This window comes from Perca fluviatilis, chromosome 2 (genome assembly GCF_010015445.1).
Source record: "Perca fluviatilis chromosome 2, GENO_Pfluv_1.0, whole genome shotgun sequence".
Taxonomy (NCBI): domain Eukaryota; kingdom Metazoa; phylum Chordata; class Actinopteri; order Perciformes; family Percidae; genus Perca; species Perca fluviatilis.
In genome coordinates, this window is record NC_053113.1 from 21,528,766 (window position 1) to 21,555,686 (window position 26,921).

Below are 26,921 nucleotides of genomic sequence, written 5' to 3' on the forward strand. Positions count from 1 at the left end.
CTACTTTTTTAGTCTGCATTTGCAATCTTATCAGGTAGTCTTCATCTGGAAATCTGAACACTTAAAATTTAGATAAAATTTAAAGAATTTAGAGAAAAAAGGTGTTGAAAAAGTAAATCAGAGATCATAACCAGCTTCATCAGTACATACAGATTTCTGGCAGAAACGCCTCCTCCCGCAGAGTAGTAGGCCTCTTATGGAAAGCCAAAAGGGTCACAATTCGTCACAATTCGCACGGCGTTTTGAACGGCGTTTGTGGCGCCACCTGGCGTTTATTAAACGCCACTACACGTCTAATAAACGCCACCTGGCGGTTAATAAACGCCACCACGCGTGCGACGTCACCAGGCGTTTAATAAACGCCACCAGATGCTTATTAGACACCTGGTGGCGTTTTGATAATCAACTCCGCCCTGTGGCTTTCACAGCCAATAGATTTGAACTCTAATCACCCAATCAGTAAAGAAGGAGGTCAGGCAACACTAATCGAAACGCGATCTCCTTTGCAGCTTGTTTAAGTAGCCCAAAGAAAATGCACAACTTTGTAGTATGTTACTTTTGTTGCCAGACATCAGTAGGCACTGGGTGCTCATACTTTATTTAATTAATCAACCCAAATCATCCTCCTAAAAATGTAATAAAAAGTGGTGAGGAGCTATTTTCATTATTATCTTCTTAAATTTAGTAAGCCCTGTCACACTAAAAACTGACTAAACGCTGTCCCACTAAGAACCTAATGGTATCACGTCTGCCTTTTATTGTACATTTTATCTGGGTCTATTGTTAAAAGGGTTTCAGATATGGTGATATTTAATTGCTGCAAAAACCAGTCTATTACTAAAAGACCAAGAGAGGGGTTAACATGAAGAGTAAGCAGATTTTCAAAAATACTGTACTCTTAATTCAACTACTAGGAACCAAATGGTAGCTTACCAGAATATCTGACAACTCTGAAAATCTTGACAAAAAGGATTAATAATTTCTGTAAAGGGCATGTAACAATCAAACCTAAATATTATTATAAATTTTATTTAATTACTACAAAACAATGCTAGTTTGGGACAATTTAAGACAGTCACAGCTGTCTTGCATACAGTCAGTTAAATAAGAATTAGTTATCTCAATAAAAACTAAATTAAAATTATAATGGCAGCATAGGGCACTATCACCATTTATTTGAATTCCAGTAAGCGCAATTGACGCGAAGACTGCTAGATATATTAATTCTTTCCTCTACTTTCATATCTTTATGCAAAAAACACCCACCAGCGCTCTATATAAAGCAACTAAATTAAACATACGTGTCATACTTCATTTGACCTTTCAGGAGACTTACCTTGACACAGGAACAGCAGGTGTCAGATCCCTCAACACATTCAAATACTATGGTTTATGATCTTGATTCAATTGGACATTAAGTTGTAATGATAAATCATTATAAGTATTTTCATTTTTTTTTATTCCATGCATTACTAAAAATGTCAAGCTGAAAAATGTACTGACAAACACAAAAGCATGACAGATATAAAACATGACATTTATTAAATACATCAAATATTCAGCAGCACGAGGGTGCAAGTAGTCCTTTGTGCATAGTTTCTGGTATATATTTATAAGGACCACGTGACATCACATTGTCACCATTTTTGTGTCTGGTCAAAGCTAGGGGACCTACATCATATCAACCACAACAGCTAGAGGAGACGGATATGTGATACACACAAGAGAATACACGGAACAAATAGTTTTTGTCCGTAACGTTAACCAGCCGTCAGCCCTTAACGAACAACTTGCTAGTTAACGTTACTAGCACGATCAATCTATACTTAACCACCACAAAAATAACACTGTTGATAATTGATGATTTGCATGTCCTGTTATCACATACTCTACATTTGTTTTTCTTCAACTGCCATATCTTGGTGTCATTCACCTCTCGTGCAACAGCGTATTGATGGGCATCTGGACTCATGAGATACTCCAGTGTATGAGGATGTATTATGTACAAGTTAATGTTAAATGTGTCAGGAAAAGTAAGTTTGGGCTGACGTATGGCTGGGCAATTTATATATAAATTTTAGAGTATCGTTCAATATGTTTGATGTTGAGATGGAAAAAAATGTGAAAGGTCCAGTGGAGGCGAGTTAAGCAGGAATGGTTCAGGAGGTTCTTTTCTTGACTGCCATGCAGGGCTGCGATGGAGAGCTGACAGTCAAGTGACACCTTTCAAAACAATGGATGACCCCGCAGCCTCCCCGGGAAAAGTTGAACTGGATCAGCACTGTTTCGGAGAATGTGATCTCCCTTACTGGAAGTTGTAGATGGAGCGGATGAGGGGAGTCACTAGGGTACAGAGAGAAGATGACATTAGTGGAAGTGACAGACATTCAAAGTTCACTTCCGTACAAGCAACACAAGATATCGGTCATTCCATCCACTCAAACTTAGAAAATAGAGAAATCCCTGTTCTTTTGTAAGTTTCTGTTTCTGTCTGTATGGAGTATATAGTGTAGGACAGATGCCTGTGCCCCAGAGTACCTGTGACTGGCTGATTTTGAAACAAAGATAAATGGGCATACATGAAGAAGAAAAATTATCTGTGCGTTTGTTTTCATTGATCCTGTCACTGCCGTGCAGTTGATACACTGTCTAACATTTGGCGCTGTGTGGGAAACTTTCCATTATAGCTTTCACAATTCAAACAATCCTCGGCTGGAAGTTTTCATTCTTTGATTTTCTGTTAGCAATCTATGTTTCTCAATATTATTAAAATAACTGGCGGTGCCTCCAATATGAATTAGGTAAGTTTTGTGTTAACCTTGATTACTCTTTTATATTGTAACTCAGAACGAAACCTCATGTACAAAATCTAAGACCCAAAAATGATACTTTAAATACTATAAACCCAGATTGGGAATTTATTTAGTTAAAGTACAAAAATAATAAACACATGTATGGTGTATTAGAAACATAAACACAAGTGAGGCCAGTATAAATAACTCCCTATTTTTTATGACACCCAAAATAATGTTGCCTCAATATAGCTATCAGAGTATACTATAAATTGTTACCTCTGCTTAGGTTTCAAAAAAATAAATGCATAAATCCTTTTGACATGTAAACCTGAATAGTTATCTGTGGGCCCACACTAACACATTCATACTCAGCAATCAAAATACAAACAAAAAAAACCCTGTTGCAGGCCTGAATCGAAGCTTGGGAGAGGAGGCCTAAAAATGTGACGGCCGTTTCACTTGTTTACACAACCAATAAAATAAAATCCACGTGCAATATACTCAGTACTCACGAATCCCAGTCAAGGGGATATAAAGGCGAACTTGGCGATGGCAGCAGACAGAGCACCGGGTAAACCACAGCAGGAAGATCAGCAGAACAGAAAATAGCAGCGACAGTCTACATCACACCAGCAGGATGGAAGATCGCTCTCTGTGTGGTCCAAAGGAGCTTCCCCGATCCTCTCTCTTTTACAGTCACAAATGTCCGTCTCCTGAATCAAATAAATTAACTGAGAAAGCAGGTCCGTCCACTATTTCACGGCGAATTATCGGTAGCTTGTCTCAATTATTTCACATGCAAAGCTAACAGTATGCTACGAAAACAATGCTAATGGAAATTGTGCTATCGCTAACTGCTATTCACAGTTAGTGACACAATAGATACTACAACACTTAATTACAGCATATATAATCACACACATGCACATGTATATTTACCTCTTGTCGATTTCAATATGCCAAAACACAGCATAACTGGTTGTCAGCCTCAGTAATGGATAACAATGTCCTTCTACAACCTACTAAACCTCACAAAGTCCGTTCACTTAGCGTCTCTGTCTCTCTGACTGGATCTCTGCAGGTTACAGCTAAGCCCCGCCCCTCTACCTGGGATTGTAATTACATTGGCTGATAGGTCATGACCTTCCAACAAAAGTACAGAAAGACGATGATTGACATATTAGGCTGCTATCAAGTTAAAATGTGTGGCAGATTACCCTTACACGTGCTGAATCATGTACACTTCACTCAAACTACAGTCAACTCCATGAGCTTAAAACTTTGATCTTTTAAAAACTGTAAATGTAACTCTTACATTTTAAACGTTTTATTAATGTTAACCATTTTAACATATGGCATTAACTAATTAACTAATATTTTCTTCACCATATTTATCTATTTGGATTGAATTAAAATAATTTCAATAAATATCTAAATTAAATTTATCCAGGGCTACATATTATTTAGAACACTTCTTAACTTTGCGTCTGTATGAACAAACACTTTGATGGCAATATACATATTGTGAACACAAAAACCACACTAGAGCATGTCAAAACGCCTCTACTCCTTTTGAACTGAAGAGGGACCAACTAACTCTGTAGAAAGTTCACACAGACTAGGAGCAAAATATCCAGAAGAGCTGCAAAACAAGTAGCCTAATGATATATATATTTTTTAAACGATAGTGTAGCACTGTAGTTACTCACTGACAGATAGGCCCAGAGTCTAGGTTTGAAGGAGATCTAGAACTAGGACTCAGAATGAATAACAGCCAGGGTGAATTTGAACTTATTTAAAGAAGACAATAAGTAGTATTAGCCAATTTAAACACATCAATTTGGTACCAAACCACACAGAAATTTAAAATACAAACACACACACACACACAAAAAACAACAACACGCAGGAGGTGCACTGCAGACGGAGCAAATATACCTTGCCAGTAAAGCGCAAAGTGTGGCTACAGTTTTCAAAAACGCAGACAGCGTTTTGCTGCAATATAACTTATGGCTAGATGCTGATGCAGTCAATATCACTTCCTAGACAGACAGGGACCACAGTGTTCTCTACGACCCAGGCACAAGACAAAAAGCATTCATAGGCTCTGGTGACAGGCTGGAGGTTGAAGGTTAAGGCAGCTTTATTTCTATAGCACTTTTATGAACAAGGCAATGTAAGTGCTTCAGATAAAACATTATAGAGCAAATGGTCATGAAAATAAAACCGCCTAAAAGAATAAGATGCAAATAAATTTTACAGTTCCATGTAAGAATTTTTTTTTTGATTAATAGGTGGTAGGGCGACAGGTTTTTGAGGAGAGAGGGATGCAGCAGTTATTAGGCTCTTTAGAGGTGAACCCCAATCTTGTGTCTCATCTTGTGAGCTGAGTATCCCGCACACTCCAACCTATATCCCCTTTGAAAGGTTAGGGCATCACCGCTTGTAGGTTAAGCGGGACAAACCACACTCTGCATGACTTTTGGGCCTGTTTTGGGATCTGTTTCCGTTGCAGAAAGTGATGTTCAGGACACTCCATGATGCAGGAGTAATCAATGTTTACCATGACCTCTCGTTTTCTTAGAGAGAAAGGGTATAGTGAACCCTGATAATGAAATGCATCCTTGGGCACTGCACTATGTATATTTACCAAGGATCAACAGGGACTTGAATGCCTTCACGAACCAGTGGAGCCACCATGGTCTAAGGACTTAACCTTTCAAAAGGATATTAGGAGTGTGAGGAGATGAAATCAAAAATCAAAAATGAGCACTGTGAAAGGTTTTAACTTTTGCTCTATAATGTTTTATCTGAAGCACTTATATTGCCTTGTTCCTGAAAAGTGCTATAGAAATAAAGCTGCCTTGCCCTTCAACCTCCAGCCTGTTACCAGAACCTAGGAACTAGGAGGCATTGCAATGTTAAACTGCAAAGGCGGAAAGGCTATCTTTCTCTGTCTGCGAGATTCTGGTAACTCGTGTATGTGTGTGTGTGTGTGTGTGTGTGTGTGTGTGTGTGTGTGTGTGTGTGTGTGTGTGTGTGTGTGTGTGTGTGTGTGTGTATTTTAAATTTCTGTGTGGTTTGGTACCAAATTGATGTGTTTAAATTGGCTAATACTACTTATTGTCTTAAATAAGTTCAAATTCACCCCTTGGTCTGTTATTCCTGAGTCCTAGTTCTACATCTCCTTCAAACCTAGACTCTGGGCCTATCTGTCAGTGAGTAACTACAGTGCTACACTATTGTTTTAAAAAATATATATTATTAGGCTACTTGTTTTGCAGCTCTTCTGGATATTTTGCTCCTAGTCTGTGTGAACTTTCTACAGAGTTAGTTAACTGGTCCCTCTTCAGTCATAAAGGAGTAGAGGCGTTTTGACATGCTCTAGTGTGGTTTTTGTGTTCACAATATGTATATTACCATCAAAGGGTTTGTTTTAATTGTAATTTAGATATTTATTGAAATTATTTTAATGCAATACAAATATATAAATATGGTGAAGAAAATATAAGTTAATGCCATATGTTAAAATGGTTAACATTAATAAAACGTTTAAAAGGTAAGAGTTACATTTACAGTTTTTAAAAGATCAAAGTTTTAAGCTCATGGAGTTGACTGTAGTTTGAGTGAAGTGTACATGATTCAGCACGTGTAAGGGTAATCTGCCACACAGTTTAACTTGATAGCAGCTTAATATGTCAATCATCGTCTTTCTGTACTTTTGTTGGAAGGTCATGACCTATCAGCCAATGTAATTACAATCCCAGGTAGAGGGGGGGGGCTTAGCTGTAACCTGCGAGAGATCCAGTCAGAGAGACGAAAACGCCAAGTGAACGGACTTTGTGAGGTTTAGTAGGTTGTAGAAGGACATTGTTATCCATTACTGAGGCTGACAACCAGTTATGCTGTGTTTTGGCATATTGAAATCGACAAGAGGTAAATATACATGTGCATGTGTGTGATTATATATGCTGTAATTAAGTGTTGTAGTATATATTGTGTCACTAACTGTGAATAGCAGTTAGCGATAGCACAATTGCCATTAGCATTGTTTTCGTAGCATACTGTTAGCTTTGCATGTGAAATAATTGAGACAAGCTACCGATAATTCGCCGTGAAATAGTGGACGGACCTGCTTTCTCAGTTAATTTATTTGATTCAGGAGACGGACATTTGTGACTGTAAAAGAGAGAGGATCGGGGAAGCTCCTTTGGACCACACAGAGAGCGATCTTCCATCCTGCTGGTGTGATGTAGACTGTCGCTGCTATTTTCTGTTCTGCTGATCTTCCTGCTGTGGTTTACCCGGTGCTCTGTCTGCTGCCATCGCCAAGTTCGCCTTTATATCCCCTTGACTGGGATTCGTGAGTACTGAGTATATTGCACGTTCATTTTATTTTATTGGTTGTGTAAACAAGTGAAACGGCCGTCACATTTTTAGGCCTCCTCTCCAAAGCTTCTATTCAGGCCTGCAACAGGGTTTTTTTTGTTTTGTATTGTGATTTCTGAGTATGAATGTGTGAGTGTAGATAACTATTCAGGTTTACATGTCAAAAGGATTTATGCATTTATTTTATTGAAACCTAAGCAGAGGTAACAATTTATAGTATACTCTGATAGCTATATTGAGGCAACATTATTTTGGGTGTCATAAAAAATAGGGAGTTATTTATACTGGCCTCACTTGTGTTTATGTTTCTAATACACCATACATGTGTTTATTATTTTTGTACTTTAACTAAATAAATTCCAATATCTGGGTTTATACAGTATTTAAAGTATCATTTTTGGGTCTTAGATTTTGTACATGAGGTTTCGTTCTGAGTTACAATTTAAAAGAGTAATCAAGGTTAACACAAAACTTACCTGATTCATATTGGAGGCACCGCCAGTTATTTTAATAATACTGAGAAACATAGATTGCTAATAAGCATTAGTTAGTACCGGTAAAGACAAAAACAACCCAGGTGCCTTCCCATAGTACTACTACTCTATAGAGACCATATAGCTACATGGGACAGGTGTTACAAATATAATAAATGTCATGTGTCCCTATTTGACTGGTGGGTCCACCATGTATAAACTCACCCTATTACTGCACTAGTAACCTGTGGACAGCCAGGGGGAACTAACAGCTGGTAAGTAACATTAGAGAGTAGAGTCCATCACTCAGACAGTGACACATTTAGGTTGTTATGAATGGCATATATGATTTGAAATGAAACATAAACTCAACCTGACTAAAACCAAGTTCTGACTCTGTTTCAATAGTGTTAGTGTGTTGAAATACATACTGGGTGAACAGTGAAGCTAATGTAGAGCCTTTTTTTCTAGGAGTCTTACCAATTTTAGGACAATGCAGGAGGACGATCCTAAATATACAGCAAATGCAGCCAGGGCCGTTTCTTTAATGACCCTGCAGTGGGATGTTGTAAACATGCATTATCATGAGCAGGTGTGTCGGAAATGAGATTCAAAACAAAAGTCCAGTTTGCAGTTCTGGTCTGGCATGCAATCACCAAGGGAGAGATAAGTGTCCTCTGCACAAAACAGGTGGACACCAAATAGTATACTGTATATATTAGGGCTGCATGATTAATCTAATTGCGATGTCACTCTGTGCAATTACATAACTGCAAAAAAATGTGTGACTTAAGTTAAGAAAAAGGTGTGCACTGCAGTCTCCACGTTGGGATGTAACACGAGCAGCAAATGCGCTACCAGTTGTCACAAAATAGGCAGTAAAAGAAAATCAAAGAATGAAAACTTCCAGCCGAGCATTCTTTGAATTATGAAAGATATAATGGAAAGTGCCCCCCACAGCCCCCAAATGTTAGACAGTGTATCGACTGCACGGCAGTGACAGGATCAAAGAAAACAAACGCACAGATAAATGAGTATACATGAAGAAAACTTATCTTTGTTTCAAAGTCAGCCAGTCACAGGTACTCTGGGGCACAGGGATCTGTCCTACACTATATACTCCATACAGACAGAAACAGAAACTTACAAAAGAACAGGGATTTCTCTATTTTCTAAGTTTGAGTGGATGGAATGACCGATATCTTGTGTTGCTTGTACGGAAGTGAACTTTGAATGTCTGTCACTTCCACTAATGTCATCTTCTCTCTGTACCCTAGTGACTCCCCTCATCCGCTCCATCTACAACTTCCTGTAAGGGAGATCACATTCTCCGAAACAGTGCTGATCCAGTTCAACTTTTCCCGAGGAGGCTGCGGGGTCATCCATTGTTTTGAAAGGTGTCACTTGACTGTCAGCTCTCCATCGCAGCCCTGCATGGCAGTCAAGAAAAGAACCTCCTGAACCATTCCTGCTTAACTCGCCTCCACTGGACCTTTCACATTTTTTTCCATCTCAACATCAAACATAGTGAACGATACTCTAAAATTTATATATAAATTGCCCTGCCATACGTCAGCCCAAACTTACTTTTCCTGACACATTTAACATTAACTTGTACATAATACATCCCCATACACTGGAGTATCTCATGAGTCCAGATGCCCATCAATACGCTGTTGCACGAGAGGTAAATGACACCAAGATATGGCAGTTGAAGAAAACCAAATGTACAGTATGTGATAACGGGACATGCAAGTCATCAATAATCAACAGTGTTATTTTTGTGGTGGTTAAGTCTAGATTGATCGTGCTAGTAACGTTAACTAGCAAGTTGTTCGTTAAGGGCTGACGGCTGGTTAACGTTACGGACAAAAACTATTTGTTCCGCGTATTCTCTTGTGTGTATCACATATCCGTCTCCTCTAGCTGTTGTGGTTGATATGATGTAGCTTTGACCAGACACAAAAATGGTGACAGCAAAGCACTGTGATGTCACGTGGTCCTTTAAATATAATTATAAATATAAAAATATAAATATATACCAGAAACTATGCACAAAGGACTACTTGCACCCTAGTGCTGCTGAATTTTTGATGTTATTTAATAAATGTCATGTTTTATATCTGTCATGCTTTTGTGTTTGTCAGTACATTTTTCAGCTTTACATTTTTAGTAATGCATGGAATAAAAATAAATGAAAATACTTATAATGATTTATCATTACAACTTAATGTCCAATTGAATCAAGATCATAAACCATAGTATTTGAATGTGTTGAGGGATCTGACACCTGCTGTTCCTGTGTCAAGGTAAGTCTCCTGAAAGGTCAAATGAAGTATGACACGTATGTTTAATTTAGTTGCTTTATATAGAGCGCTGGTGGGTGTTTTTTGCATAAAGATATGAAAGTAGAGGAAAGAATTAATATATCTAGCCATCTTCAGGTCAATTGCGCTTACTGGAATTCAAATAAATGGTGATAGTGCCCCATGCTGCCATTATAATTTTAATTTAGTTTTTATTGAGATAACTAATTCTTATTTAACTGACTGTATGCAAGACAGCTGTGACTGTCTTAAATTGTCCCAAACTAGCATTTTTTTGTAGTAATTAAATAAGATTTATAATAATATTTAGGTTTGATTGTTGCATGCCCTTTACAGAAACTATTAATCCTTTTTGTCAAGATTTTCCGAGTTGTCCGATTTTCTGGTAAGCTACTCTTTGGTTCCTAGTAGTTGAATTAAGAGTACAGTATTTTTGAAAATCTTACTGCTTACTCTTCATGTTAACCCCTCTCTTGGTCTTTTAGTAATAGACCGGTATTTGCAGCAATTAAATATCACCATATCTGAAACCCTTTTAACAATAGACCCAGATAAAATGTACAATAAAAGGCAGACGTGATACCATTAGGTTCTTAGTGGGACAGCGTTTAGTCAGTTTTTAGTGTGACAGGGCTTACTAAATTTAAGAAGATAATAATGAAAATAGCTCCTCACCACTTTTTATTACATTTTTAGGAGGATGATTTGGGTTGATTAATTAAATAAAGTATGAGCACCCAGTGCCTACTGATGTCTGGCAATACAAAAGTAACATACTACAAAGTTGTGCATTTTCTTTGGGCTACTTAAACAAGCTGCAAAGGAGATCCGTGCTTGATTAGTGTTGCCTGACCTCCTTCTTTACTGATTGGGTGATTAGAGTTCAAATCTATTGGCTGTGAAAGCCACAGGGCGGAGTTGATTATCAAAACGCCACCAGGTGTCTAATAAGCATCTGGTGGCGTTTATTAAACGCCTGGTGACGTCGCACGCGTGGTGGCGTTTATTAACCGCCAGGTGGCGTTTAGTAGACGTGTAGTGGCGTTTAATAAACGCCAAGTGGCGCCACAAACGCCGTTCAAAACGCCGTGCGAATTGTGACGAATTGTGACCCTTTTGGCTTTCCATAGCCTCTTGTCATTTGTGCGTGCGTTGTGGTGGGTCATGAAAATCTGTCTGCAGCAAAACCAACGTGAGAAAGTACAACAGGAACAGGAAGCATGCACTAACCTCATCTGCAGCTGGCTTCCAGCAAATTGGGAGGTTTAGCAGAACACTGTAGTTCCCCTGCATGCATTGTACACTGTCTAAACATCCTTCCCTGGCTCTGTGGTCCTGTGATTGTGTGATCTACTTTCACTGACTGAATTGCTCATCAGATGAATACAAAAACCTGGCAGACCTTCTATGGTTTGCAATGAAATACACTACCGGTCAAAAGTTTTAGAATTTGTTTAGTTTTTTTATTAAAACTTTTAGCAGTTCAAGTCCAATGAATAGCTTGAAATGGTACAAAGGTAAGTGGTGAACTGCCTAAGGTTAAAAAAAGTAAGGTTACCCAAAACTGAAAAATAATGTAGGTTTCAGTATTTTACAAAAAGGCCTTTTTCAGGGAACAAGAAATGGGTTAACAACGTAAAGCTGTTCTGCAGCAGTGGAGGTTGATCAAGCTTTGAAAGTTGGTGCTACCAATCCTCACAGGTGTTCCAACTTGTCTGGACTACTTACCACCCCCTCTGTTTGTATAAAAGTATTGTTGGAACACACTGTGGTACCATACCCTCCTGAGCATTATTTGAACAGTATTGTACTGTAGAAAGTAGTGTGTTGCTATAAAAATGCAATTAACAATGGAAGAGAGACAGACCATCATAACACTTAAGAATGTTGGTCTTTCCTACAGAGAAATTGCGAAGAAAGTCAAGGTGTCAGTGAGTACAGTATTCTTCACCATCAAAAGGCACTTAGAAACTGGGGGAAACTCTGACAGGAAGAGGTCTGACAGACCCAAAGCCACAACAGAATCAGAAGACAAGTTTCTGAGAGTCAACAGCTTGCGTGATAGACGGATCACAGGACAACAGCTTCAAGCACAGCTTAGTAGTGGTCGTAATAAGCAAGTCTCAGTTTCAACTGGAAAGAGAAAACTTCGAGCTGCAGGTTTGAGAGGTTGAGTTGCAGCAAGAAAGCCATTGCGTCAGAATAAGAAAAAGAGGCTTGCCTGGGCCAAGAAACATCGTCAATGGACTACTGAAGACTGGAAGAAGGTGTTATGGACTGATTAATCAAAATTTGAAATCTTCGGTTCATCACGCAGGATTTTTGTACGCCGTCGAGTAGGTGAAAGGATGGTTCCTCAGTGTGTGACATCAACTGTCAAACATGGAGGAGGAAGCTTGATGGTCTGGGGCTGTTTTGCTGGATCTAGGGTCGGTGATTTGTACAGAGTGAAAGGCACCCTGAACCAAAACGGCTACCACAGCATTTGGCAGCGCCATGCAGTACCCTCTGGTATGCGCCTAGTTGGTCAGGGGTTCATCCTACTGCAAGATAATGACCCAAAACATAAGTCCAAGCTATGCCAGAACTACCTTAGGAAAAAAGAACAAGATGGTAAGCTTAAAAACCTGGAGTGGCCAGCACAGTCACCAGACTTAAACCCCATTGAGCTGGTTTGGGATGAACTGGACAGAAAAGTGAAAGCAAAGCAGCCTACAAGTGCCACACATTTATGGGAACTTCTGCAAGTTCCCATAAGTCTCCATTGTAGAAAGAATGCCACGAGTGTGTTCAGCTGTTATATCTGCCAAAGGGGGGTACTTTGATGAGTCAAACATTTAGAATACATTTTTGGTTTATAAATTGATTCCATGATTTCTTTTTTAACTTAAATTGTTCAATTGTTCTATTCTTTCATTTCAGAGTACAATTAGATATTGAACTGCATGAATTTCAATAAAAACCTGGATATATTAGGGTGTTCTAAAACTTTTGACCGGTAGTGTATACCATGGACAAAACATGTTCTGCATCACAATGTTCTCCTTGTCTCTTTGTTTGTTTCTCTTTCAATCCTTAACTAAAACAGAATGAAATATTTGAAACACATAGGCCTAATATGACCAGAGAAACCAGAATAATACCAAAATACCAGAACCAAACCCTGAAACACCAGAAGGCCAAAGCTGAAAAAAATCCCGATTATTCACTTCTTCTTTTACAACTTGAAGTTCAACAGTGTCCCTAGCGTTGGCAAGCAACTGATGCCATTCTTTGCAATGCCGTTAGAAATGTATGTAACTAGGGAGAGAGGAAGGGGTTGTTGCGTTTACTGTTGTGAAAAGCAGTTTTTTGGTTTTGTGAGAAAAAGAGAGAGTGATGGATGGAGGACAGGGGGGTTGGGGAAGGCCTAAGCTGAACACCCTGGCTGGTAATATATGCAGCCCTATTGTGGTGAATCAATGCACCGCGCAATAATGGGGGGCAAGGAGGGGCACAAGGCTGTATGGGAGCTATGACGAGATGTCTTCTGCCTCATGGTGTGCCCCAAACGCTAAGAAGCAACCACTCAGCTTCAACCAGACTCTTATCCGAGTTAAACAAAGTGCTTCTTCCTTTCATATCATGCTTGTTATTTTTCTCACTGAGGAGCTGACAAGAGACAAGAGCCCAAGGACAGACAAGAAGACTCAATAATAATTTTGTTACACAGACAGAAATGCAGTGACTGTGCAGTTTCCTCCTCTGACAGGTTGTGGTAAAAGTCTACGAGGTCATATGAAGTGGTGTGGTGTTTTGCACATACATGCGTGGTGTTCTGCACATACAGGACTGCAACGTCTCTGCTGAAAGCTGTGGTGTCTGAACAAAATATAAAGAGAAAAAGTCTACCATGATGAACTAAGGTAAGACATTTTTTATTTTTTGCAGAAAGCGAATCTTTGAGCAAAGTTTGTAGTTGCTAATTAATAAAAAAAATGAATCATACGCTCATTTTGCACTAAAGTCTTGGTGAACAAAATAGTTTGCACTTTCTTATGTAGTTGACATTATTGCACTGTGATGAAGATGATATGAACATAAGGTCTATACACTTTACTTACAAGCCTCTTGTGTTAAAGGGCAATCCAAGCAGAAGTGGCTGATCATGTACCTAAGGTGAATTACACTACACAAGTTCTACCTGTTAGGAATGTGAAACAATAAACATTTTATTAATAGTCAGAGTATGAGTTTTAGATATTGCATCACTCCTGCAGAATGAGTGAAAGGAAGAGTCATTGTGCTCTCAATTTAAGAGACCACGCCATTCAATTAAAACTGCTTTGCTGAATGGGGGCTGGCAGAGTAGAAGGAGCTGTTTTTTATAGGCCTCATGCTTTGTTTCTTTCTACCCTCTGTGAAAGCACAGACTATGAGAACAAAAACCATGTATTGTATCTGAATAAAGATGACAAAGAACAATAGTAGCCTCTGTACAGACAAGGCTGACAAAAATGTGAGAGGAGGTTAAGGGGGGTGGGGGGTAAAGGAGTGGGTGATGACAGAAAAAGACACATGGATGACCAGCACAAACACCAACTGATCAAATTTGGACAAAACATCACTGAACAATTAGGAGTTGGATCAATGCATGGATCCATCCGTTTAGCAAGCAGAAAATTCTTTCTGTATTACTCCTTATTTAAGAACTCATTTGGTAACAATTGTTCAGTTCAGCTAAATGTTACATGCTGTACTTTGTAGTTTGGCTTTTTTGAAATACTTCTTGTATGTAATTCTTGCTGCTCCAAGTTTGTACCTTCATGGTTGAATGCACTTATTGGAAGTGGCTTTGGATAAAAGCCCCAGCTAAGTGTAATGTAATGTTATGTTATGTAATTGACTATGTGTAATATGACAGATGGTGCTCGTAATGATGAAAACATAGGTGATTATCATCTAACCTTGCAGGATCCCGTCAGCTCTACAGAGCATTTTAGCATGTTTTCGCTCATTTTTGGGTTTTCCAGTCCACAACTTCACGGTTTCTGTTCACTTTTACCGTTCAGCAGCAGCAGATAGCTGTTTTCAGCAAAAAAAAGTGGTTGGGATAAGCTGACTGCTCAGCACTGGTAGAAAATATGAGTTAAAATATGAGTTAACGTTGGACTTACATTTTTCAGTTGTCCAGTGACACAACTCCAAATTAGTACTCTCTCTGTATGTGAACATGGCAGTTGTTTGTCACCATATTAAAACAATGTATTTTGTAATGATTTAAAAGATTTGTTTGTTAGGTCAATAATTAGCCAAATCTTAGCCATTACATTCAAATGTAAAAGTTGGCCTATGCCATCGGCCATGCCTATTGAATGCCATCAAATCGGATACAATAGTGTATTTTGTATTGCAACTGACTATGAAACAGATTTTTTATTTCATCTAGGATATGGCCTACTCACCCCATCTCCGGAGCATGACGTCACCGGGCAGAGGAAGAATTTGGGAAGTGAGTGGAAAGCAGACACACTGGTTTATTCTCGCTTACCTTCTCTTCCTGGCTTTACCCTGCATGGGCTTCCTCCCCAACTTTTGGTCTCGAGTGTTAACGCTGTCCTGGGACTCACACACACACCAGTACATCACAGAGCGGGCTATTGTCAATGTCACCCTGGAGACTCTGAGGAGCACCAAGAAACACCAGGGAAACCATGCAGAGGAACAGGTGAGCTGATGTCAGCATATTGGCTTTACATTCAGTATATAACTTTCTACTATTACACAAAAGGGTTAATGAGAGCTTTATTGTATTAAAACCCAAACCGTTTCAAAGAAGTCACACTTGCTCTTCTTCTGTCTTCATATTACATTGTGATAGCTGAGCAATACATCTCATTTGGATGATGATAAAAACCAGCCTGTATCCCTCCCAGACCAAACTTGGCCGTGGCTTCTGGAGAGCTGTGGGAGAGGTGGTGAAGTACAATGTGGACATGGACTTCCTGAGCTCCACCAGGTCCAACCCGGTGTACCACTTTGATTCAGAGCGTGTGGACAGCGCCATGGGGATGTTACGGCAGATCTGGGCTCAGACTCTGCTCTCTGTACGGGCCAAAGAGTACCAAAGTGCTCGTCGCAGCTTGGGCCAGCTGTTTCACTCCCTGCAGGTAAACAGCAACAATTTTAAGGAAGTTCATACATGGAAGTTCATACCATGCTTCCAGTTGTTGGCCTGTTGTGGGGCCACAAAGGATAATTATTGGCAATAAACTAACCTCAAGGGACACCACATGTGATATCAACTCTGATGCTCAAATTAGGAAGCATTTAAAAGGAGCCAATTTAAAACTGTGCCACACGTCAGGACACTTTTAGCCCACCATGGTAATAAAGGCTGCATTTACTTCTTGTTTTACAATTGTTTTATTTACAATTTGAGAACAATCGTCTTAACGCACTCATAAATACACACATAGCAAAAGCGGTTTTAAATGCAGAAGGAAATCAGTTTGTAACATGCGGCTTACGATGTTTACAGCTGACAACACTTTTCATGACAAAATATTGTTAAAGGAAATTGGGACAGGATCAAAAACACTAGTGGAGATTTTGAAAATGTGGCTTTTCTCATTCACGTTTGTATGGATACAAATTTGTACGTATGCTGCAATGGCTGAAAAGTTGCAATGAAAATTCAATCAGTGTGCACTGGCAAAAATGTAATGCTTTGTCTTTCAAATGTCTGTTATGCCAGGACTTCTACAGCCACAGTAACTGGGTTGAGATGGGCCAGCGCTTCATTTACCTCCACCTGCTGCAGCCAGAGGAGCCTGCCATCCCTGTTGCTGAAGGTAATTCTTCAATTCTTCTGTGATTACACTAGCACATTAAAAAGGTTCATCGCATTAAAAAGGGTTCCCAGGGCTGGGAGAGGATTCAGTATCATGGGTTATTGACCATTTAGCAGAATATTATCATGGTATTATTTAGGATATCTTAAATAAGTTACTAAGGGTTCCTACACATTTCATATGATTGCATACCTGATTGTGTACTGTTATTAATATTGTGGTATCCAACTATATTCCTCAGTCCTAAGGGACACATGGTCTTTTCCAATTGGGTTCCTCGTAGATGAAACATTAATTGTGCTCTTGATCAAAATATAAGAACAAAGAATTTGATTAGTACCACATTTGGAGTCATTTGTTCTTGTATAGTTTTCTTTCTATTCTCTGCTTCTTGACATGGGCTTTTTATTGTGGTCCAGGCATTTTTTTCTGTTGCAGTATATCATGATTATCAACATCAACACAGATGATGGCCTTGACAAATGTAGTAGTTTGTTTTGCCTCTGGATGCTTGTTAGAGTAATGGCCTTGTCCTACATTTTCACACAGGCCAGGCAGGCTGAGGTCAAGCTAAGCTAATTAGATTAGAGATCAGTGGAAGGGTAGTTAGAACAGGCAGCGATCTGACTGGTTCTACAACCACACCTTTAACAATGTAGACATTCTGGCTACTAAACGGTGGAAACTATGACTATATAAATACTGTGGATGTTAATGATCGGTGGAAAACAGGTACGCAAGCAGGTGGCTTATGGAGGGTGGAGAACACTGAAAGCAACTAGTGAAAAAGTGAGGGATGGTCTCAAAGTTCAAGACCTGTAGCCTAATCTGTAATGTATATTTACCTTGTAAATGAGCAATATCCTACAAAAGTTGATGACCCAAATCAATTTGTACAAAAGCTTAAAATAAAAGCCATTCTGAGTTAGAGCTGCAAGAATGATTTGATTAAGTAGTAGTCACTCGACAGAAAATGAATCAGCAACTATTTTCATAATCAATGAATTGTCTCAGCCATTTTTTAAGTAAAAATGCACACATTCTCCAGCTTCTCAAATGTAACAATATCTGAATGCCACATTCACCATTTCTTATACTAAACGATTAATTGAGAGAAAAAATCAGCAGATTCATCGATAATGAAAATGAAAATAATCATTAGTTGCAGCCCAAATCTACGGGTGCCCTAGAGACGCATGAGAGAGAAGAAGTCTGGTGATACATTTTTTGAGTCTGTTCTAAATAGTTTTTCTCTCCTGGGCTTATGATTTAAGAACAGGTGGGAAAAAAGTTTTGCCCAGATAATCTTTCTAAATTCTTTAAAAGAAAATGTCATCTGTGAAACAGGTGGGGAAAAAAATTTAAAAAAATTCATTTTCGAGGGATTTGTGTCAATGTGAGGCAGAAAAGGGAGAAAGTCCTAATTAAATTAAATTAAGTTTAAATCATCACACATACACACCTCTATATCCCATACACACCCTACGCCACTGACTTTACTGATTTCCACATTCCATTCTTGTCCATAACCTGAAGAGTGATGGGAAGTCAATCTCATGAATACATTTTATACATTTTTACCACATTTTATTTCAGTCCCTCTTGGGCTAAAGTTTAAGAAAATGCCTTAAAATCCCCAAACCCAAACAAAGATAACAGCAAAGTATTTGTGTTTCCACTGCCGTAATGATTTGGAGCTTTATTGGACCTCACAAACAATCCTAGACTCACCCCTCTTCCTTTCTGTCCACAGAAGACACTCCTACCTGTATGGAGTGCTTCAGCACCACCTGTCGAAACAACCTCCTGCCAAGAATGACAACCAGACAGCAAGACACCCAGCTGCTCACTACTGGCTACTTCAGCACTTCTCCTACAAAACCTCAAGGTATGTCAGAGAAAACCTCAGCCACCAACAGCTGCAATCCTGCCAAAAAAGCAAAGGAATAAGTACAATGAATTAAAAAGCTTCTTTTTTTTTTCCGTTGAATGCTTCAATGTTTTTATGCTTTTCAAACTCACTCTATAAAGAATTAAAGCTACTTACTCTTTCTTTTTCAGGCAAATGTAGTCATGGAGGTATTCTGGACAGCAGTCGCCATAAGGGGGCCAAAGGGGGCATCAACAAGGACAGCACCTCACCTCTCTTCTCCCCTCACCATTATCTCCATGTGGAAGCTGCCAATTTGGCAACTGAAGCCACTCTGAGTGTACTGAGAGACCTCAGAGACACTGTGGGCCATAAAACCTTTCTCAGGTAGATTTTGACAACTGTTTTACAGGCAATTGTATTTCCCACATTCAGCTTACCTTAATTGGTTAATTTTTTGTATTCAACCCTGGAGTTGTTCAGTTAAGTAACATAACATATTATTTAACGGTTTTCAGCTGTTGAGTCTATGAAGTATGTCTTTATTTCCTTCTAAACTTCCTTCGACAGGCTCTTCAGTGTGAAGCAGGTCCCTGCATTGGTGTTTGTCATGGACACTACAGGCAGCATGTTTGAGGAGATCACTGCGGCTCGCTTCAGGGCCCACTCCATCATCCAGAGCCGAGCCGGCAGCCCTGGGCAGCCTGGCACCTTTCTACTTGTGCCCTTCCATGACCCAGGTGATGGTATAACATTACCGTAAAGACAAGACAAACTTCTCATCTAACTTTCAGCAAAAGCTAGCAAATAAGTGTATTTCCAAAATGATGAACTATTCCGGGGCGCCTTGGTAGCTCACCTCGTTGGGCGTGCACCCCATGTATCAAGGCTCAGTCCTTACTGCAGTGGCCAGGGTTCAACTCCAACCTGCGGCGGCCCTTTGCTCGTCGTCCCCCTCTCTCTCCCCCCTTTCTTGTCTACAGTTGTCCTATCAATTAAAAAAAGCCCAAAAAATAATCGAAATGTGGAACTATTCCCTTAAATAGGGTGTAAGGCCCTCTCACTTTTGTCTTAGCAATTAAATTAAGCTTCAACTCTTCACTCTACACTTCAATAGTTCAATGTGATGGTTACCATTCTTATAGATCTCCTGTTATTTCTGCTTAAAGAGCTACCTATCGCTTCTATCTTTTGTACTCTGCAGAGGTAGGACCAGTGTATGAGACCGATGACCCAAACCAGTTTATGCAGCACATGGAGAACCTGATGGCGCTGGGTGGAGGAGATGAACCAGAGATGTGCCTCTCTGCTATTCAGGTAAATTTAGATGTTCCTTCTTGTGAACACATGTACAATATAAGAATTACAAGCACACATGAAGAGCTAATTTCCCGTCTTGCTGTGTGTGTTTTTTAGCTGGCGCTCACTCACAGTCCACCACTGTCAGAGATCTTTGTATTCACTGATGCCTCCCCTAAAGATGCCCACTTGTTTGATGTGGTGAAGGCCCTCGCACTTGAGAAACAGAGCAAGGTAAGGTTTGATTATTTTAGATAATTCCTCTCTAATAAAAGCTACAATATCTTCAGTGTTTCACACATGCAGTTGGAATTTATGGGGACATTTTCAGATTTTCAGCTGGAAAGCCTACATGTAAATAAAACACATTTGAATGTAACATCACACAAATGTTTCTCCTGATGACAACTGAAATAATTCATGACAGTTCAACTGATTATTAAATTAAGAAGAAGTTTTGCAGATACTAATTATATACTTGACTTAATGAGCGCACTCATCTTGTGTCTTACATACTGTGCATTTATTGTGGACAGAAACTGCAACAGCAAAGGAACTGCAATGAAACCTATATGTATATGTATATATATACAGTACAGGCCAAAAGTTTGGACACACCTTCTCATTCAATGCGTTTCCTTTTTATTTTCATGACTATTTACATTGTAGATTCTCACTGAAGGCATCAAAACTATGAATGAACACGTGGAATTATGTGCTTAACAAAAAAGTGTGAAACAACTGAAAACATGTCTTATATTTCAGATTCTTCAAAGTAGCCACCCTTTGCTTTTTTTATTAATAAGGGAAAACAATCCACTAATTAACCCTGACAAAGCACACCTGTGAAGTGAAAACCATTTCAGGTGACTACCTCATGAAGCTCATTGAGAGAACACCAAGGGTTTGCAGAGTTATCAAAAAAAGCAAAGGGTGGTTACTTTGAGGAATCTAAAATATAAGACATGTTTTCAATTATTTCACACTTTTTTGTTAAGTACATAATTCCACATGTGTTCATTCATAGTTTTGATGCCGTCAGTGAGAATAGTTATGAAAACAAAGAAACACACTGAATGAGAAGGTGTGTCCAAACTTTTGGCCTGTACTGTATATATATATATATATATATATATATATATAGCTCAAACATTGGTCATGTTATGGGCTGATTTTCCCACAGGTGACTTTTCTCCTAACTGAAGACCCAAACTACACATCAGAGAGCAAAAGGAAGAGGAGTGGGAGGAAAAGGAGGAGAAGGAGTGAACCTTTGTCCCCTGATCGTTTCTCTCTCTACTCTTCCCTGTCCTCCCTGTCAGGAGGACTGACAATATTCACCACCAACTCTGACATCCGCAGGGTCTCTACGATAGTGGAGGATATTACAGCTGCTGACAAGGTACATGAGCAAGGTCCTTTGTTTTGCTGGTCATCAACATGTTAAAGCTTTAGTGTGTTACGTTTTTATATTAATGAACGCCCGTTACATTCAAGCCATTGCCAAATGAGTTGCTACAAAGCTAATTGAGACTATCAGCTCCACACAACTCTGTATTTCTCAGAATGTTCAGAAATTGATGCTGTCCGGCGACTTTCACGCGCAGAAAATCGAGTGAAGATAATTACCTCTTCTAAAGAGTCCATCATGTTTTTTTAATCCTCCGTGTCCTCCTTGGCTACTAGCAATTGCATGGCGGAGGGGTGGGAGCATGGGAGGGCTTGTGTCATGTGGACGCGCCAACAGTTTTGTTGTCATTACTTAGAATTCCTCATGGGGCAGACAGAAACTACGCACTATAGCTTTAAACAGTTAACACTTAAAACACAGCAAATAAAGGAAAGTCCGAAAAAATTATGTTCCTACCTTGTTAATTATCTTACAAACCTTCAGATTTATCTTGCAACCCATTGTAAGGGTCCCAGTAACTGAGCCTGTTTTTAACTGTTTTCCCTTTTTGGTGGCAATAAGATGTTAATTGACATGCAATCACCATATAAAGTTTGTATGGCAAACTACAGTTCAACAGATGCATATTTACACATTCAAGAAGATTATCATTAATTTAGAGTTGTGTGTCTGTCCACCTAATGAACATAAGTCTAATATTCTTTTTCCTTTTGGCTTTGTTTTTGGTCTCCACCAACTCCTGAGAAAAATATATTTTTCTTTAGCTGCTAAATGCTCCACTATGTTCACCAGCTAGCTGCCAACTTCAGTATTGATTTTTGATTTGATTTAATACATGTAATAATTAAAAAAATAATTATAATAATAACAGTAAATATATAACAGTCTCAATCTACAATAAATATGGTCCTATCCCTTCTCCATAACTCAAGCAATTCAATCATAATTATCATTTAATCAACTCAAACAGCTAACCCAAAGTTATGTACAAACGTCAGGTCAACCCTGTGTCAATCATACCTATTGTGCAGGTAGTGTACAGAGAGGTTTAAGCTTTTGTGCTGAAAACAGTTTTCTGGTGCAGCTTAAAATGAGGTTGAGAGCTGTGATGGAGAAGCAAAACAGTAAACCTGTGGTCTAAAAAAAAAAAACAATGAGCTGAAAAACACTAAAATGCTTTATAATGCATTCATTCGTTATCTGTTTGTCTCTGCCAAAGACCCCTTTACATACAAGTTGCATTTTGTGATCCATTTTAATTATAGAAATATAATAGAAAATTAAGCACATCTTTCTCCTTCCTCCCCAGGTGACCCTCTTCCATGTAGAAAGTGACCAAGAGTTGATGTCCTCCCATTCCTTCAGAGTTGACAGCTCAGTAAAAAACGTCACACTACATGTCACTGGCATCCTGACAGAGTGTATCCTTACCAGTCCATCAGGTATGGCAAAGGTATAAGCATTTGACGGAAGCTATATCGAGGCATTAGTTGTTGTTTTTTTCAACTGCAATTTGTTCTTACAGTCTTACAATACCATTACTCTTCTTTGCACTTGATAAAAAAAACATAATACCAAGTGCTAATCTTCCTCTACTTGTTAGAACAAAGCCAGTCTCTGCTGAGCGAGGAGGGCCCTCTGGCAGAGTTGGAACGCTTTGAGGGTCTGTACCGCATCAGCCTGCTCTCTCCTATACAGCCAGGCCAGTGGAAACTCCAAGCCAAGAATGACGGACACCTCACATTCAATGTGATAGGTAAAAGATAAAGAACACGTTAGACACATTAGTTCTTATTTACCTGCACTTGAACAGAGAAAAGAGGCAACTGTTTGTCTTTTATTCTGCACCCCCAGGTGACAGCAGTATAGATTTCCTGTATTACTTTGCAACAGTTAACAATGAGACACACCCAGGTCTGGCCAGAGTGGAGGGTAGTCCAGTAGCAGGTAAGAGATTGTGATTTCTTTCCTAATATAATTAGTGATGTATCAGTAACAGTGTACGGTAGCCTACTGTAGGTCTCACAACCAGGAATGTGCCTGCCATATGGCAAAACTGCCTTGTTCCTTATTTGATTTCCCAGGTGTTCCTGCCTTTCTGGTACTGACTGTGACAGACCTGGCTCCGGATGAGGAGCCATCTTTCAGTCACGTGACGCTGCTGGGAGCTGACAGGGAGAACCTCCAGCAGGTGATGCTGAACTCGTCCTCCTCTTCATCATCCTATTCTGTAGCGGAGCTGGTGGGATGGGTGGAGGTTATTCCCAGAGTCCCCTTTTGTGTTCGACTAACAGGCCGAGACAGCAGAGGTAACAAGCTGGAGAGGGTTTCCACGGAGATGGTTCAGCCCACTCACGTTCAGATACAGGTAATGCTGAACAAGACATGGGCTGCTTCTTTAGCTCATTTTGATTTAATGGCCCTTAGCTTTACTGTTTTGGTTCAGCCATTTCCAGATGCAACAGGCAGCTGTTTTCAGCAACAACAAAAAGCTGTGATAAACCAACTGAGCACTCCTTGCACAGCACCAAACAGAAGACAGAAAGGTTAGCGACTAACAGGTGAAGATGCAGTCGAAGACCATTTAGCAGCTAAATAGCCAGATATTTTCCTCAGGTGAATGGAGACTAATGTATGCACTTCTGCTACCATACTAATGTTGGTGTTGTGTTTACAGCTTGTTCTGCTGCCGCCAAGTGGACAAAACTCAATTATTGCACTATAACAGCCAAACTGCTGGTTGTGCTCCATTTTCAGCTGGAGTTAAAATAACTTACCTTTCAAAGATGTCCAAATATGGCTTTTCCTTTACCAGCTTTCCATACAACTTTTTCTGAATAATCCAAATTTACATTGATGTACCTCAAATCAACTGTCCGTTGTTGTGACAATATGTCATAGTTTGTGTGTCTCTCTATCTCTTCAGGTGCTGTCTGTCCCTCGCCTGGTACCCGGTCACAGCACAATGGTGGACTTTGACATCCTGAACCATGGCCCTGCCCGACTCTTCAGTCTGAGTGCCGATGATGACTGTGGATATCTTCATAAGAAAGGACCTCACAGGTAGAGCAAAAATAAATAAATGATTAAATGTAATATAAGAAAAGACAATGTTGTATATAATTTGACCTACAGGGAAATGTCTGTCCCTCAGGTTCCATGTTGCCGAACAAGGGTCTTTCCGTGGCCAGGTGGACCTCCTCACTCCTGCCGCAGCTCAGTCAGGAGCTACTGTCACGCTTACACTCACGGTGCACGCTCTTGACTCTCCAGACTCAAATTACGCAGTGGCCTACTTGACTGTTGTCCCCCCGGTGAGCATTGACTAAAAAACTGATACGATATAGTGAATTTGTGTGAGTCTGCTTTTATTGGGATTTTTTTTTTTACGTACAGATCATTTAATCATCCTAAACTCTGTTCATTGAATTTTCTATGTACAACTGACATCACTTCCTCTTTCTCTTGTAGGATCCTGACACGTCCCCACCATCCTGCTCCGCAGCGCGAGTACAGTCTACCTGTCCTTCCATTTGTAACGAGTCTAGCTGGAGCGTATCTCTGGTCGTGTCAGACAGGGGGCGCTCTGGGCTCGCTGCCCTCCAGCTACAGAAGGGTGAAGGCATTCTGACTTTATTCCACAGTCCCCCACCCACAGAGGACAGCCTGGGAGAGGCCCAGCCCGACCCAGATCAACAACAGGCACACAGGGACACGACAACCAGTGGAGGCCACCACCATCACCACCGCCACAAAGCCAGATTAGAGAAAGGAGAACCACCTTTGAATGTATCTGAATGGGCACCCAGCTCATCTCAGCCACTGTGGGTGAGGTACACGTCCAGCTGCTGCTCTGCTCGGGCTGAGCTTCTGGTGTGGGACACAGCTGGAAACATGAAGCGCTGCCATCTAACATCTGGCCAGCAGAGGCAGCTAAGAGACAGGAGTATAGAAACCAATGGAGCTAGACAGATTACACTCAGAGGCGTCTTTTCCCTGTTGTTGGTTCTGCTGTGGTCTTCTCTGCTTTAGGTCGATGTGATTACAAATGTTTTGCAGGCCAAACTAATCTATGTGTTGATCACTGGATTCCAGATTCTAAAAAAAATACTAAACTTGTTCCTTTTTGGACGACAGAGACAAATAAAATGTAGTTTCAAATATCTTTCCCTTATGCAAGGAAGTCTTTCTTAAGTGCTGATTTTGTGTTAGCATATAGCAACTGTGATTTATAAAGATGGTGCACTGAATAAAGAATGAATGACTGTCAATAACTTTAATTATTTGCAGATTTAACTTCTTGGGCTTATAACATCTGATATAACACAGAATATATTACTGCCATGGAGGGAAGAATTTGGACAGTACTTGTTCAGCAAGGAAATAATACATTTTGGCAAACCTAATGGACCTAATGGACACTAGGTATAAAGCAACTTTGGAAATTGTCATAAAAAGAGATTAACAACCATGCATTTGTGTACAGTGTGACTGTTACAGTCTTACACACATCCACAACATATTTTAATAAATATCTTTATAAACTTTAATAAAAAAAATAATAATTCTTTATCATACAGGGGTTATTATCACCCATGTGGTCAATTTATCAGGCTGGATGTGAGATAAAATGCAGCAGCAGGTAAGAACAGATACAACACAATAAATATAAATGATGATGAAGATATAATAATCGGAATAATTAAAGCGCCCATATTATGCTCATTTTCAGGTTCATAACTGTATTTTAAGGTTTTACCAGAATAGGTTTACATGGTTTAATTTTCAAAAAAACCATATTTTTGTTGTACTGCACAGCTCTCTCTCACTGCTGCAGATCCTCTTTTCACCTGGTTTCTGTTTTAGATACAGAGTGAGACCTCTTTTCATCTTCTTCTTCACTACTATCTTTGATTGCACTTGCACATGCTCAGTAGTTCAGATGTAGAGCATGTCAGCTAGCTAACTCTAGAGACAGTAAAAGAAAGCCTGTTTCTACAACTTCAGTCAGTTACAAGGCAGGATTAGCTGGGAGACTTCTAAATGAGGGCGCACATGTAAGTAGTTCTTTTGTAGATTATGGTGAACTTGTGTGTGTTGTAGCAGTGCTTTGCTATTGAGAACGACGTAGCATGCTAGCGTTAGCATTAGCGTTAGCATGCTAATGCTAACGCTACGAGCTAACGGTTGTGGTTAGCCAGCTCATTTCGGACTGTGACGTCACAGTCCGAGCCGATTTTGAACAGCTCACTAGGAGACTGAAAGCAGGACACATTCAGAAAACGTATCTCTCTCAAAACAGCATGGATGGATTTTTTTCAAAGGTTGTATGTGTGTGGAAGCACCAGAGACACAAAAGAACACCCCAAATCCCAGAAAAAGTGTTTTTTTCATAATATGGGCACTTTAAACTACTACTACTTAAATGTGCAAAAAATGGTTTAAGATCACAGTGAGAACAAAGTTAGAAAACCTTATGCGAGCCACAGATTTGTTGCTCCTGATGGTCATATTTAAAGCCAGA

At 39.6% G+C, this 26,921-nt stretch overlaps 1 protein-coding gene and 2 long non-coding RNA genes across 6 annotated transcripts; 2 read left to right on the plus strand and 1 right to left on the minus strand.

The window, feature by feature from the left end:
- Positions 1-1,518: 1,518 nt before the first annotated feature.
- On the minus strand, positions 1,519-3,990 carry LOC120572042. The gene is made up of 3 exons (XR_005641345.1): positions 3,735-3,990; positions 3,308-3,508; positions 1,519-2,343 (listed from the first exon to the last, which is right to left on the minus strand). It is a non-coding gene; the product is annotated as an uncharacterized LOC120572042 (long non-coding RNA).
- A 2,632-nt stretch (positions 3,991-6,622) lies between these two features.
- LOC120572069 lies at positions 6,623-9,786 on the plus strand. Its single transcript, XR_005641347.1, has 3 exons — positions 6,623-6,731; positions 6,958-7,158; positions 8,935-9,786. It is a non-coding gene; the product is annotated as an uncharacterized LOC120572069 (long non-coding RNA).
- A 3,749-nt stretch (positions 9,787-13,535) lies between these two features.
- On the plus strand, positions 13,536-25,665 carry vwa7 (von Willebrand factor A domain containing 7). Of its 4 annotated transcripts, none has more exons than XM_039821041.1 (18): positions 13,536-13,889; positions 14,106-14,142; positions 15,413-15,691; positions 15,900-16,133; positions 16,721-16,817; positions 18,571-18,705; positions 18,879-19,074; positions 19,258-19,427; positions 19,892-20,004; positions 20,104-20,220; positions 21,170-21,388; positions 22,707-22,839; positions 23,001-23,153; positions 23,252-23,344; positions 23,482-23,765; positions 24,324-24,460; positions 24,552-24,711; positions 24,869-25,665. In XM_039821041.1, the coding sequence occupies exons 3-18, from the start codon at positions 15,416-15,418 to the stop codon at positions 25,427-25,429; spliced, it is 3,078 nt and encodes a 1,025-aa protein (XP_039676975.1). In that variant the 5' UTR covers positions 13,536-13,889; positions 14,106-14,142; positions 15,413-15,415; the 3' UTR covers positions 25,430-25,665. The 4 variants fall into 4 exon arrangements, with proteins under 4 accessions (XP_039676975.1, XP_039676992.1, XP_039676983.1 ...); XM_039821058.1 differs by having other exon boundaries at positions 23,482-23,588; XM_039821049.1 differs by having other exon boundaries at positions 18,574-18,705.
- Positions 25,666-26,921: the final 1,256 nt, after the last annotated feature.

Coding starts and splice junctions, on each gene's coding strand:
- vwa7 (XM_039821041.1), top strand. CDS start 15,416: ATGGCCTACTCACCCCATCTCCGGAGCATGACGTCACCGGGCAGAGGA. Junction 18,706..18,878: donor TTCTCCTACAAAACCTCAAG/GTATGTCAGAGA, acceptor TTTCTTTTTCAG/GCAAATGTAGTCATGGAGGT. Junction 20,221..21,169: donor CACTTGAGAAACAGAGCAAG/GTAAGGTTTGAT, acceptor ATTTTCCCACAG/GTGACTTTTCTCCTAACTGA.